Source organism: Otolemur garnettii, unplaced genomic scaffold, assembly GCF_000181295.1.
Source record: "Otolemur garnettii isolate 467f Iridium unplaced genomic scaffold, OtoGar3 scaffold00007, whole genome shotgun sequence".
In the NCBI taxonomy this organism is placed as follows: Eukaryota; Metazoa; Chordata; class Mammalia; order Primates; family Galagidae; genus Otolemur; species Otolemur garnettii.
The window spans coordinates 4,134,623-4,150,214 of NW_003852402.1; the positions used below are offsets into that span (position 1 = coordinate 4,134,623).

At 42.0% G+C, this 15,592-nt stretch overlaps 1 protein-coding gene across 2 annotated transcripts in view; it reads right to left on the bottom strand.

Moving 5' to 3' along the window:
- Positions 1–8,612: 8,612 nt before the first annotated feature.
- Positions 8,613–15,592, bottom strand: part of NUP50 (nucleoporin 50) — a 20,096-nt gene continuing 13,116 nt past the window's right edge. For both annotated transcript variants that reach the window (XM_003783117.3, XM_012814098.1), the window contains exons 5-8: positions 14,568–15,233; positions 12,498–12,579; positions 10,366–10,484; positions 8,613–9,098 (exon numbers count right to left, since the gene is read on the bottom strand). In XM_003783117.3, the coding sequence (XP_003783165.1) occupies positions 8,896–9,098; positions 10,366–10,484; positions 12,498–12,579; positions 14,568–15,233 (1,070 nt within the window). In that variant the 3' untranslated portion in view covers positions 8,613–8,895. The remainder of the gene's footprint in view (positions 9,099–10,365; positions 10,485–12,497; positions 12,580–14,567; positions 15,234–15,592) is intronic.

Genomic DNA, 15,592 nt, shown 5'->3' on the forward strand with positions numbered 1-15,592 from the left:
CCTCTTTAGTTTTTCTGGGAACATGCCTGCCTCGAGTAGTATGGGGCAGACCAAAGCATACATACATGTCTTACAGGGGAATTGGGATTAAAGTATACTTATCCTTTGAGGAAACCTGGAGTCATTTTTTTAGGACATTAAGAAGAAAGTTACGGGGTTTTCTTTCTTCTGAAGAAATGTCATGGGCCTAGATTCTGACAGTGACCTATTGTCTCCATTTACACACAGCTCTTCAGCACCTGCAGGCTCAGGTGGCCTCCAGCTCACATCCTGTCGTCCTACTGGAACTGCTAGTTGCCTACAAAAACAGGCAGGGCTCATTACTTCAAAAGAGTATTATGTAAAATAGAAGTAACAGAAGTCATGGAAGGAGAAAAAAAAGAAGCAAAATATTCTAAAGCAAAGTCAACTTGGACGTAGGCTGGGATTTCTCATGAGTCAAGTCATCGTTAACATTTAGGCTTTTTAAAGACCGTGAACAAATCATCAGGTTTCTTTCTGTAGGGAGCAGTGATAGTGAGACAGACATCAAGGCATGTTCCTGACCCTGGACTCAAACCAGGATCTATTTTTGCTGTTTTAATTACAGACTAGTTAGAAGACTTGAAGAATGAAGTAGTAACTTTTTTCCATTAAAATACATTCCAGAGGAAGTCTCTATGCAATTGGTATACTCTAGCCCAACAGTTCTCAACCTATGGGTCACGACCCCTTTGGGGGTTGAACGACCCTTTCCCCTTTCACAGGGGTTGCCTAAGACCATTGGCAAACACATATTTCTGATGGTCTTAGGAACCGAGACACCACTCATGTGTGGGGATCACCACAAAATGAGGAACTGTATTAAAGGGTTGCAGCATTAGGAAGGTTGAGAACCACTGCTCTAGACTAACTTGAAAAATATATATTTTACAGTGTCATAATATGGTGGCTTTAAATTGTCGGCCAGAATTCTTTGAAAGGCTTGTAAAATCTGCCAACTTTTTTTTTTTTTTTTCTTTTTTGAGACAGAGCCTCAAGCTGTCCCCCTGGGTAGAGTGCCGTGGCACTACAGCTCACAGCAACCTCCAACTCCTGGGCTCAAGCGAGTCTCCTGCTTCCGCCTCCCAAGTAGCTGGGACCACAGGCGCCCGCCACAACGCCCGGCCATTTTTTGGTTGCAGCCGTCATTGTTGTTTGGCGGGTCCGGGCTGGGGACTCGAACCTGCCACTGGCTGGCGCCTCAGCCGGTTGAGCCACAGGCGCCGAGCCAAAATCTGCCAACTTTTAAATGAACTGAATAGATTTCATTCTGATACTTCTCTGTTTTCCAGTGTAGCTAGAATTTGGTTTCATATCCAGCTTCAAAACCTAAGTACTTCTGACATTATGCTGACTCTGAGGGATATGGAAGTGCAGGTGCCCCTGAGCTTGAACATAGACTTGGAGCCAAGCAGGGGTCGGACCTCCGGGTACTCTGTCCTTTTTTTACTTCTCACTGACTGACTTCATGCTGATGTGATGCTTGGTGGAGCAGGGAGCCCTTTCTCTGAGCCCCTGCAACAAATGCCTACTGCACCCCTCCTTGGACCACACAGAAGCCAGGTGACTTGACAGAAGTGGCTGGGTTCAGAACACACAGCAGTTGGAGCCTCAGGCGAGGAAGCCACAGCTGTGTGGGAACATCTTATGTTTACAGGTTTCTAAGATTCCCAGGGAAGCCAGGCATGTTTATTGTTATATCCAGTCCTTGGGCTCAGTGACCCTCAGACTCTGCTGGGCTGTTTGAAGCTTCTGTCTTCTGTTATCCTTTAGTCCCTCACTTTATGGTCAGGCAGTTTAGGTGCAGATAGATACCTTTGGTTTCCAAAGGAGGTGTTTGAGAGTAATTAAATCGCAGTGAAGACGTGTTGAGATATTTCACCATTTTGAAACTTAACTCAAAATATATTTTAGCAAAACCACCCTGGTGGCATTCATTGAATATATTACAATAGTATGCTAATTGTCAGTGATATTTCCATAAATATCAGTAGTTTCCTGATTATCAAGTTTCTTTCACACCTAGTAGAAATCATTTCTAGGCAGTATTTGTGGTTGGCTGTTAGCTTTGCTTTGATTTCATGTTTCTTCTGAAAGTTGATTTGCATGTTAGATATTTAAATTTAATTTTCTTCTGTGTTTTCCTCTAATGAATCTGAACCTCTTTTTTTTCTGTAGTAGGCATTTCAGGTTAAATACATGTGTGCACATTACAGCAAAGTGATAACTAAGTGATTGAACCTTATAACTTGCCCCCAACGATTCCTTAATTTTGAGCTTTCACACAGGCAACTTTCTAGAACTGGGTTATGTCAGAGGCTTCACTCTGGCTTTGACAGCTATGAGCAGTGAGGGGGCTGATGGGTGGGTGACTTCAGCTTGGCCAGAGATACAATATTTGCAAAATGAAATCATACGATGTGTTTAGGTTTAGCTTTCAGCCTCTAAGTAATGTGTCCTCTCATTTGTACTATGAAGTTTTCCAAGCTTTTTCTAGAGAACCTTTTAAAAACCCTAACAGAAGTAGAGAAGGACCTGGAATAGAATCCAGGAGTTCCAAGTTCAGGTTTTGGTGGCTCTCCAAGAAGCTGCCTGGTCTTCTGGAAGATGAGGGTTCTCGCAGCTAGGTGGTAGGATGTGGAACGCGCCCGTATGTCCTACTTTCTGGATCCCTTCCTCAGCCTGCTGTTGCTGGTTCATCAGCGGCAAGGGCAGCCTCAGAGTCGCTGTTCATACAGTGGGCTTTTTCTTTCTGTGGGCAGGTGGACGTGTTATGTCACACAGGTGATGGGTGGAAGGCCTAAGACCTAGAGTTAGTTTCTCTGCCCCATGAGGGCAGAGAAGGAACATGTGGACACATTCAGGAATGTAGTAAGGGACTTCACACCAATGACATTTTTGGAAATAGTCCCTTCCTTAGAAACACCATCATTTCCTGACCCAGCATCCCCGAGGGCAGCCTGTGCAGGATGGCGGTTAGGAAGGCAGTGGTTTAGCAGGTAAACAGGTGATTCCTTGCCATATAGATCAAACATTCTTCTTGTTAAATAATTGGGAAGTCCATTTAAAAGTCACCTGAAAAACGTGTAATAGATATTTGGGGAGAAAGGCTCTATTTTGGAAGCTACCTGCAATAAATTTATTCCTATTCACTGCCTATTCTTGAAGGCCATTCTTGCTATTTCAGTTCTTACACAAACTTTTAGGAACTACTATCATGCCCTAGCTTAGAAAACAAAAATGATGGCTGGAAAGGAAAACCTTTGGGAATCTATTCCTGGAAGGAAAGAAATGTACAATAACTCAGAACATACGCTGACATAGTTCACTGTAAATATACCTGTCGACTTTGAAACATGCTGAATTTTGTGCTTGATTGTTAAATTGACAAGAATAGCTGGAAAATTTACATGAGGAAGGGAAAATACCTGTTTCTGGTGTTAAAAGAAAGGATCGTGTTGTTTTTTCCTTACAGCTTCTTGAGTCACCTCCTGACTTAGCCTCTGCATAAACCAGGTTGACAAGCTATTTTAAGAATATTCTTGGAATCTGACTTTAATAAAAAACAATTAGGTTGCTCAGTTTGAAATAACCATGGTTTTTAGTGAACTTGAATGATTATATTTTGAATAAACAATTTTGCTCAAAAGATTTTAGCCAATTCCAGAAACCAACTAAGTTTAGTCATTTAATGGGCACACATAAACCTCAAAGCGCAGAGTGGAGCCTTAGACACATTACCTACACCTGGGCCTCCTCAAGTGTTAGTGGCACTTAGCTTCTTTGGATGCAGTGATGTTGAAGCGAGATGAAGTTATGTACAACACAGGTCCTGGCAACTGTGATAATCACTGCTGTTTCTGCCTGAAATGTCAAAGTCCTGGGGAGCACGTGTGCTGGGGGTTCTCCAGCCTGAGCATCCATCGGGATCACCTGTTCAAACCCAGACAGCTGGTGATGAAATACTTTGAAATCAGGAAGTGATGATTGTGAAACTCTGAATATACTAAGGGCTACCAAATTGTATTCTTTGGAAGTGTGAAATTTATTTGAACTCTTTTATCTTTTAAAAAAAGACTTGAGACCCAAACAGAGTTTTTTTTTTTGTAGACAAAGCCTCAAGCTATCCCCTTGGGTAGAGTGCTGTGGCATCACAGCTCACAGCAACCTCCAACTCCTGGGCTCAAGCGAGTCTCCTGCCTCAGCCTCCCAAGCAGCCACAATGCCCGGCTATTTTTTGGTTGCCATCATTGCTGTTTTTGGCAGGCCCGAGCTGGATTCGAACCCGCCACTTTAGGTGTGTGTGGCTGGCGCCTTAGCCACTTGAGCCACAGGCACTGAGCCCCAACCAGAGGTTCTGGCTGCAGGCCCAAGGGTTTGCATTTTCAGTACAGTAAGCTCGTAGGCATGGCTGTGTGGCTGCTCCTGGGCCCAGCCAGGTAGCTGAGAACCTGCAGCAGGGCTGGTGTGGTTCAGGAACAGCCTTGTTCTTCAGATTAGCAAGTTTTTTTTTCTTGAGATAAGTCTATGTCACCCTCAGTAGTGCTATGGCGAGTGCTGTGATGTCACAGCTCACAGCAACCTCAAACTCTTGGGCTTAAGCGATTCTCTTGTCTCAGCCTCCCAAGTAGCTAGGACTATAGGCACCATGCTTTTATTGTCATTTAAATAGTTTCTACTGGATGTTAATAGTTCAGGAAAAATACTTTATGTATAACTTAAGTCTTTGCAATTTTTTTTTTTTTTTTTTTTTTTGGATAGAGTCTCGCTGTTTCTCAGACTAGAGTAGCTCACAGCAATCTCCAACTCCTAGGTTCAAGTGATTCTCTGGCCTCAGCCTCTTGAGGAGCTGGGACTTTCAGGCACCTGCCACAATGCCCAGCTAATTGTTCTATTTTTAGTAGAGAAAAGGTTCTCACTCTTTCTCAGGCTGGTCTTGAACTCCTGAGCTCAGGGAATCCTCCCACTTCTACCTCCCAGAGTGCTGGTTATAGGCTGTGAACCACTACACCTGGCCTGCAATTTTTTTTTTTTTTTTTTTTAACTAGGTGATATCTCTTACCAGAAAAATGCTGAATAACTTAGGAAACTTTAAAAATTGTGAACATGACTCCAAAATATAGCACTATCATAACTGTATTAGACTTTAATGTGTCTTAATAGTAATGTTCAAAATTGCCAAAAGCTTAGTTATATAAACTCAAAATAATTCTCTTGATCATTCTGAGCCTTAGTTTTCACATTTCCTTAGGAAAGCTCAGGTCTCTGAGATAGACCTGGACATGACTCCCAGGCACCTTCACTTTTCAAGAGAAATCCAACCTCCCTAAATCTGTTTCTTCAGAAAACCTGCCCTGGAGTCCCTGTCTCAGGCTTACTTTAAGGACTAACCAATTGATCGCTGGATCCTTGCACACTGGCCAGCAGTTGAGGACCTACCATTCCCATTCTAATTTGTGAAAACTTTAACAATAAAAACCTTGGTCTGAAAAGTTTTGGTCTCTCCTTCACCTCCAAACTTACCTTCCTGTTCAGGGAGGTTTCTGATTGCTCTTTTTGCATTATTTCCCCTCGTGTCTATCTGATTCTTTTTAATGGCAAGTGTATCACAGAGGAACATAAAATTATCAAACATTGTGATTTTGTTTTCTTTCCATTTATTCACATTTTATGGATTCTTACACTTCCTCAATAGGAGCATTCAAAAACTAATACAAATTGAGATTATATTTTGACAATTCAAGTATTTTAGTTTTAGAAAACAATTTCCTATTTAAAATAAAAACAATTTGTCCATTTGATTGCTAAGTTTTACAATTGTGTCTGCATCAAATGGAGAGTCGTCCTTACTGTCCTTGCCATGATTGCTACTGGGCGAGAGCACACAGTGGCCTTGTGTTCAGAATGCTAGATTGGGAGAGACCAGTTCTGACGAGCTGTCCCCAAGCAGCACATTACAGGACAAATCAGTTAATGTCCACCTCCAGAAAGAGAAGACTTGGGGGTTTAGGAGTTTGCAAAATCTTCACATCTACCGTGCTTGCATTTTGATTATTCTGAAATATGAGAGTAACTGACAAATGCTCAAAAACTTGTTTAACTTCTACCAAAAAGAATTTAGAATTTTTTTCCTCTACCCCAGAATAGGTAGACTTTTTTTGGCATGCAGCATATAAAAAATGTGATGTAGAATTGAAACTGTAAAACATAACAGTCCTTGTATGAACGGTCAGACTCGCCCTTCCACAGAAACACAACCTCAACGTTAAAAACCAACATGTTTTCAGTCTGTTACTCTAATAGCAAAGACACTAGACAAAGTTTTTGCTTACTGGGAATGTGCAAAAGGATGAGATGGAGCTGTTAGTTTTAAACAAGGCCCCTGGGAGACTTAGAATTTGTCAAGATGCAAAGTAGAATTAAAAACAAAATACACATCTCACTTTAGGCCACATATATCATACAATTTATGAGTTTTCAAACTCAAGACGAAAATTTCAGTCCACATTAAACACTTTTAATTCCTAACATTTTTGTTAAAAACAAATCAAACTAAAAGAACCCATCAGTCAGAATTAGCTGTTAACATAGTGGGGAAAAATAGGTTAAGCCCTCTGGGGGCCTCTTCCCCCAAGCAAGGAGTCATATTTTATAATATCCACACATTCTCAAGGCTTTTTTACACTAACATAATTAAAATGGAGATCAAGAAGTTCCTAAAATATAAAAGAATGATTTCATGAAAATACCCCATTTTGAGTTATGGTACACATATCACATTTTCCCCTGTAATTTTCACTTTAACAGCGATAGTCTTAGCAGCAAAAATCTGCTGGGAATGTAGGAAAAAAGGAAGCCACACACATCCACTAACTTAAAAATACATGAACAATTTCTATGAGAAAGGAAGATTAAAGGGTAATCCAACCATGACCTCTGCATGCCATTTTTGGTAAACATCCCACTGCGTGCAGATGCTGACAGAATACTGCACTGACACGGGGGGGGGGGGGGTTCCTGAAGGTGCCTAGGAGTTCACGACCCGCTGCACCCTGGGAGCACGTGTGGCTGCCCTGCAATGAACATCTGCTCCCCCCATTTCCTCTTCATCTTTCAAAAGTTGGATAAACCTGATGTAAATGGGGTACAACCACTTGCTTGCTATAAATCATCTGTAATAAAAACTTACATTCTCAATTCTAAAAAGTAAAAATAATTGTCACTTCCTTCCAAGGTAGGATACAGGTAAAGTCTGACTGCCTCCCATAACAGCGCAAAGTACACTTCTCTGCACATGTGGACCCCAAGTCTCGGCATGTGTTCACAGTGGCCAAATCCTGATGAGAATCAATCAAAAGTACAAAAATCTCATGATAAACGGCCCAAATACCACACCTAAGAACTTACGAGTTAACCATATTAGACCATAAAACTGACTCCCATTTTATGCCTAAAGATTGTATAAGATTGCATGTAGTTTTAAAAAAGCAAATGTACCATCCACAATTATTCTGATTATTCTTTTCCAAGTCAGAACATATTATACATTGAAGATCGGAATATGCAAGTGTGAGCCCTTGGGCCCCAAACCTGAGCCTTTAAATAAGATAAGCTAGTTACCAGTTTTAATGATTCATGAGGAATGAAAACAATTTTAACATTGCATTCTGCATCTGATTCATGCCCAGTCTTCCAAGAATGCTAATGGTAGTTACCTGATTGCTCTGGAGAAGTGACAGGGCTATGCTCATGCGTAACCGTGTCTCCCTTCCAAATGGACATAGTGAACAGCTCATTTGTAAAAAAGTAAATGGATATTCCAGATATCAAAGTTATAATACACTGCTGTCTAAAGTTAAAGGCAAGATTTACACACTCAATTTTCTCTTCAGTACCTTATTACGTTTCCTAGTGAACTCACACGGCTCGTGTGTAACCCAAGTTCCTATGTACTTCTCTTAACAAGCAGTTTTTATATCCATAGGGGTCCTGATGATACAAAGACTACAAGCATCTTATCTTCATTTCCTAATATGGTTTCACTTTGACTTAACTTTTCATAAGGGTTTAAGCAACCAAATTTGTGCTTTAAAAACCTATTCCTGGCAAGTCCCCCCTCTATGGTAGGGGGACAAAAAAGTAACAGCACCTCATGAATAGAAACTACAGACCCACATCTACAAAACTTAGAAACTTTTCAACAAGCTATTCATTTCCTTTTAAAATGAAAAAACAGTTCCTGAATTACAGTAAAGCAGCCCATAGGGTTAAAGGCCAATGTCTGCAAACAAGAGACTAAAGACTAATGGTGAAGGCGGACACCTAGTACTCACGTTTCAGCTTAAACATAACACTTAATAAATCAAAGTACACACATCTGTCACGGCATGGCAGCATGGTTCATTTGGTAAGATGCTCATCTCACAAACTGGTCAAGCCCACAGGAGAGGAGACTCCGCCGGCAAGTTCTTTCTGGATGCAGCTTGAATGTGGCCATTTGACAGCCTCTCCAGTGGTGGCAACAGGCCGGATAACCCACGGGTCAGAAGAGCCTTTGGGAAAGCTGATCAATACCCTGATTTCAGTCCTTTAAGAAATCACGTATGGTTAGTTTAATAAACAAATGACATTAAAAAATCTTCCAAAAAATTTCATTCAAATATATTTTACACTTTAACAGTTCTTAAGAAGGGAGAATACAGTTTCTTGACACTTAATATTTAAAGGTTTTATTGGCCATATCAATCTTCCTCACAAAAGTTTTAAGTTATCTTTAAGTTCTTAGAATGTCAAAGTAAGAAGAGAAGAAAAACTAAGTTTAGGGGTGGTGGGGAAGCAGCAACTTGGCAACGATCCTCCGCTGACTTCACGAGCTCAGGCATCCTTTTTCTCCAGTAGAATTTTGTGCAACTCGTCTGCGTCCTCGCTGGTTTTTACCCTGATTAACATGGTAACTGGGACACTGGCGTTCTTCTCATCAATTGGTGGATTTGGAACACAGACAATAAGTACGTTATTTTTTCCTGTTCGGGTACATGGCATATTGGGTGGAATCAGAACATTCAGCAAAATGTTGCCTGCATTTAAACAAAGGAAAAATATATACTGAAGTTATATCAACTATTGCTCTGTAAAAGGAGCCTACAATATGCTAAAATCATTAAATACTGAAGAAACTTACACTTAATCTAAAATTTGGAGCCACTGAGAATGTCACAAAGTCAAGCACTTGTTCCCTAACAGATGCCAACAGCGTTGCTGATGGGACTGTGAGACCTGTGGCAGGCCTCTGCCCCACTTCCTGGCTGCACACAGCCTCCCTCAGAACCGCCAGCCCTCTGAACACTACGTTGTCACACAGGAGGATGAATGCATTGGCACACCCCAGTCTTCACTGGGTCACACAAACACAGGACAAACAGTGGGAACAGAAACCACACCTGTCACAGGGGCAAACACAGCTCACTGGGCAAGAGTAACGTTACTCTGATAGTATCACAAATTGGTCAAGCCCATGTCCTAGGAGCTTCCTTCTGCCACACAGACTGGTGTACACTACTGACCACTCCCTCTCAGGACTGCCCCTCCTTGCCCATACTGTGGACTGTCTTAAGGGCAAAATTGGGGTAGGGTAGGGGTTGGACAGCAAAACCTTAGTGATTACTTCTTACATGTTGCCTAAAAAAGGATTCCTTTAAATGGTTAATTCCCCTTGGGACACTTGTTAAACAATCCAATTTACCTATCAGTCCTTAGTCACACTTCTATTACAAAAGAAAAACCACTTAGTTATAGCTCTTAACAAACCTATATTTTCAGCAGATGCCTATGGCTCAGTGGGTAGGCTGCTGGCCCCATATACCGAGGATGGAGGGTTCGAACCTGGCCCCGGCCAGCTAAAACAGCAATGAGAATTGCAACAACAACAAAAAAGCTGGGTTTTATGGCAGGTGCCTGTAGTCCCAGCTACTTGGGAAGCTGAGGCAAGAGAATGGCTTAAACCCGAGAGTTGGAGGTTTACGTGAGCTGTGACATCATGGCACTCTACTGAGGGCAATGAAGTGAGACTCTGTCTCAAAAACAAAAACAAAAAAACCCTACATTTTCTTTTTTGGCTGCTCTTGAACCTGTGAGTTCAATCTACCTGCCTGGGCCTCCCGGAGTGCTGAGCTACCACGCCCAGCCAACTTAACTTTTTCTTACACAATGTTTTCCTGGTACTTGAAACTAAATCTGTGGTAAATACAGGATGAATTCTGGCCTGAAGTCAACAAGATAAAGGCTTATATATATATGATTATGATAACTTAGAGCCACTTGAAAAAAAAAACAAAAGGTACCCACCTAAATTGGTGTCTGCCCGGACCAAAAGCTGTGTCTTCTGGTTTGCTGTAGGTTTTAAATGCAGAGTACCTACACCTTTCTCTTTAAATTCATTGTCTTTCTTGTAAAATAGTTTACACCTATGTGAAAAATGATAGGTAAGGTCAGGTATTCAATTATAAACAGTCACAGTGTCCTAGAAACCACTCTCCACACTTGTGTGGAGAATGTGCATTAATAAAAGGAAAGCACAGGGAGCACCAGGGTAAATCTGCTACTGATCCAAACAGATCTGGTCTGGGCTAAAACCAGATAAGAAGTCTACTTAGATTTTGTAGAATCCCACCCCATTTTTTCAAATTAAAATGGCTGGCTGCATGAAACTATTTATAACACTTTCTGAAACTGCCTTTTCTCCAGTCGAAAGTCACAGCTGAACACCTCTCCAGCTCTGCTCCTATTATGGCCTTGAGCTTAAGAAAAGGAACAAACAGAGTAAACATTTGCATCTTCCCCCACCTCAATTTTTTTCCTATTTCTTATTTTAAAAATTCTCCTAAAGGCTCCTTCAATTTTTGATTGCTCAAGATGTTGAGGCTTGGTGCCTGTGGCTCAAGTGGCTAAGGCGCCAGCCACATACACCTAATGTGGTGGGTTCGAATCCAGCCTGGGCCCACCAAACAACAATGACGGCTGCAACCAAAAAATAGCCGGGTGTTGTGGTAGGTGCCTGTGGTCCCAGCTACTTGGGAGGCAGAGGCAGGAGACTCGCTCGAGCCCAGGAGTTGGAGGTTGCTGTGAGCTGTGATGCCACAGCACTCTACCCAGGGGGACAGCTTGAGGCTCTGTCTCAAAAAAAAAAAAAGATGTTGAAATAAATTTGGATAACATTCTTAGGCAGGGCCTAACTAATGCTGAAGTAATTAAATGTCTTCCCAGACTCTCATGCTGTACAATCTTCTTAGTTATTAAATACAAAACTGCTGTCTGCTCATCTGATTTATTATAAGTATAAAAAAACCTCCTCAAGTCAAAGAAAGGCCTTTATATCTTCCAAGTTATTCAATTTGAAAACAAGCAAAAGAGGCCCAAGCATGGTAGCTCAAGCCTATAATCCTAGCACTCCAGGAGGCTGATGCAGGAGACCAGCTTGAGAAAGAATGAGACGCTATCTGTTCAAAAATACAAAAACTAGCCAGGTGCTGTGGCACACGCTTGTAGTCCCAGCTCCTTGGAAGGCTGAGGCAGGAGGATCACTTGAATCCAGGAGTTTAAGGTTGCTGTGAGCTATGATAGCACCATTGCACTCTACCCAGGACAGAGAGAGACCCTGTCCCCCCAAAATAAATAAATAAAAAATAAATAAATAAAAAGGAATTGTTGGCCTCTTCTAAAAATTCTCAAAATACAATAGCACCTAGGAACCCCACAGGATATAATGACTTGTTATATGCTAAACTGCTGATTCATTATTCTGAATGAAATTTTTGAATTAAAAAATATCTTGAAAGCTTCTGAAATGGCACAAATGCTTTTCAGCAAATATCTTTGTTAAAAGTAATCTCTAATTGAGAGGAAGATAATTCAAGTTTGCCTTTGCATTTTCTTCTGAAGCAACAGCTCTCATTTAAAAACAAATACAAAACAAAAAAACCAAAATAGCCCTCATTATTGAAGGAAAGATAACGTTTATACATCCTTAGCAAGAAGGAATGGTTACTGTATATAACTTTTTAGCTGTGGAAAAATCTAGAAAGGCCAAGCGAGTCTCCAGAAAGGGATTAGAGATGCCCCCAGATTAAGAGACAAAACCTGAAATCAGCAACCAGGTGACTTTCTTTGCAGGGGAAGGATAAGGGGAAGACAGGAAGGAGAAAAAGAAAGGATGATCTCAGATGAGGGAAAATCACAGAGAAGCCTGTCTCTAAAACACTTGAAGATGCTAAAATCACAAGACAGACTGAGATATGCCAGTAAGAAATTTCTAAAATTTGTTTTTAAATAAACCAGGCCAAGAATTCTTCCCTGTTTGACTTCAGAGCAGGCACAGCTTGACCCAGGGACTGGACATTCCACGAGGACCATGGTCCGGAAGCATCCCACTACGTCTCCCAGACAGATCTGCCAAGTGAATCCTATCCATTACTACTTACTTTTTGGAGTAAAAAGCATCTTCTTCTTTTACTTCAGTAACTACTACTTTGGGTGGCTCATCATTCTCTTCTTCATCTCCACCTTGTACAAAAATGATACAAACTCCGTAAGATTCAAATCAAGAGCTTGAAAAAGTGATAGAAGTTTGTTACCTACCATCCTAAACCTCAACCTGAATATTCCATGGGAGTGGATACAGAGTAAAAACACACACCTAATTTTTTGTGGGGGGACGGGCATTGGCTGGATTTTAATTTTGTGAAAACTAAGAATCTTTTTTTTTTTTTGAGACAGAGCCTCAAGCTATCCCCTTGGGCAGAGTGCCATGGCATCGCAGCTCACAGCAACCTCCAACTCCTGGGCTCAAGTGAGTATCCTGCCTCAGCCTCCCAAGTAGCTGGGACCACAGGCGCCCGCCACAACACCTGGCTATTTTTTGGTTGCAGCTATCATTGTTGTTTTGGCGGGCCCAGGCTGGATTCAAACCCACCACCTTACGTGTATGTGGCTGGTGCCTTAGCCACTTGAGGCACAGGTGCCGAGCCTAAGAATCATTTTTAATGGCAACATAATTCACAATTCTAAAATAACTTCTGATTTTTTAGAAAGCCCTAGAATGAAAACATATACACACGGTATAACACTTACAGAAAAATAATTGTCCAGCTCTCAAATCATTTATATTCAGATGACCCACAGAAGGACTTTTAATACCTTTATCCCCAAATGTTCCTACGACCATATCCACATCATCTCCAGCAATAACCAATCAGCAATGGCCAAAGATAGGGAAAACACTTTTTTTGCAGGGCACACTGTCAGAGAAATCATTCCAAAGTCACATGTGAATAGCTAATTTAAGTTCTGTATGAACTGCCACGTATTTCACTGCTCTGAAACCAAAGGTATCTCCAACTGACCACCTGACGTGAACACAGGAGATCTAAGGTACCGCTAAGGCATTGCTGCCACACTAGAGAAAAAAATTTTTTCCCTTGGGGCCAATGTTTTATTAGGTCAAGAGTCATAGCACATAGATGAAGCCTCCAGCTCAAAACCAGCTTAGGTTAAATACCACTCACAGGGTAACTCATGTGTTAAATGCAAATATAAAGGATCCTTTTAAACAGAAAGCTGCGTAAAACTCACACTGCAGCTCCAGACTCCTGGGCTCAAGTGATTCCTCTGCGTCAGTTCAGTTCCAGTCCCAGTAGCTGGGACTACAGGCATATGCCACCATACCCAACTTTTTTTTTTTCCCCAAGAGATGGGGTCTTCTTGCCCAGGCTAGTCCTCAACTCAAGCAAACCTCCCAAACAAGCCTCTCAGAGTATTGGGATAAAAGACATGAGCCACTGCCACTGTGCCTGGTCTCAAAAAATTTTAATTCATTATTTCTTTAATATATCAAAGCCATGTATTTGATACTTTTCAAAAAAAAAAGTGTAAGATATTTCCATATTCTTGGGACACCTGTAGTTCAATGGTTAGGACACTAGCCACATGCTCTAGGGCAGGTGGGTTCAATCCCGGCCTGGGCCTGCTAAACAAACAAAAAAGGCTTGGTGCCTGTAGCTCAAGCGGCTAGGGCGCCAGCCACATACACCAGAGCTGGAAGGTTCGAATCCAGCCTAGGCCTGCCAAACAACGACAACTACAACGAAAAAATAGCTGGGTGTTGTGGCAGGCGCCTGTAGTCCCAGCTACTTGGCAGGCTGAGACAAGAGAATTGCTTAAGCCCAGGAGCTGGGGGTTGCTGTGAGCTATGATGTCACAGCACTTTACTCAGGGTGACAGCTTGAGGCTCTGTCTCAAAAAAAAAAAAAAAAAGATGTTTCCACATTCTTCATTTTATGTTTAAGGTTCATAATTGTTCTAACAACTCTACACAATAATAGATTATTTCATTTTACTAGTAAGGAAACTTGAGATATAGGCTAATCAGTTCCATTCAAGATCACACTGACGGTTAGGGTGATGAGTGACAGTATGAATCCAGACCCAGCCCAGGTCAAGTCCAGCTTTTCCCACCAAACATAAAGATCCCAGGAACCCGCACAACCATTTACCTTTGCACTCGTTGCCTCCACCTTCTGCCTGGCTCACCAGTGTCTTAGTGGGAAGTGGTGAAGAACCTAGTTTACTCTGGGAAGTATCTTTGCCAAATAAAGGGGCATTTCCAGAGGAAAATGAAAATCCAGCCAGGGGGCCAGAGCTTAATGAGCCCAAAACAGAGCTATCAATTTTCTTGCCAAAATTAAATGAGGCACTTGTTGCTCCTAGTGATGGGTCCGTCTTCTTCTCAGAAGTAGCCTCAGTCTTCTTTTCAGGTGTATCTTCAGTTTTGTTGCCGTGGAACAAAAACTCTGACTCTTTCTGGAGTTTTGCTGAGCCGAGCGGGGAAGGAGACTGCACGTCGACCACGGTCTTGTTAGCTTCGCTCTGAGCAGTACCACTGGCGCTGCTCCCGTGCTGCTGCTCGATACTCGCTAAGTATTTCTCGTAGTCTTTAAAGATGGGTGTCAGGTCGCAGAGCGGGTTCACGTTCACATGCTTCGCGATCCAGTCCCGGACGGAGCAGTTCAAGGCAGCCAGCTGGTTGTTATAGGCATTCCTGACATAGGCTTTACTAGAGGCCAGGCCAGAGGAGGAGGGCTGCTGACTATCGCCATTAGTTCTGGGATTTGAAATCTTTTTATCAACCAACATGGTAGGGCCATTTGCAGTAACAGACTCTATAAGAAAAAGATTGAAGAATTTATCTATAGAAATTAATCTGATTAAGCCATTTAGATTTTTAGATCACTCTGTCTTTACATTTTCTGCTTCTATGCTCAGCACCTGTAGCTCAGAGGGTAGGGCACAGACCACATACACCAGGGCTGGTGGGTTCAAACCCAGCCTGGGCCTGATAAACAACAATGACAACTACAACAAAAAAATAGCCAGGCATTGTGGCGGGCACCTGTGGACCCAGCTACTTGGGAGGCTGAGGCAAAAGAATTGGAGGTTGCTGTGAACTGTGATGCCACGGCACTCTACCAAGGGCGACATAGTGAGACTCTGTCTCAAAAAGGAAAAAAAAAAAAGTCTT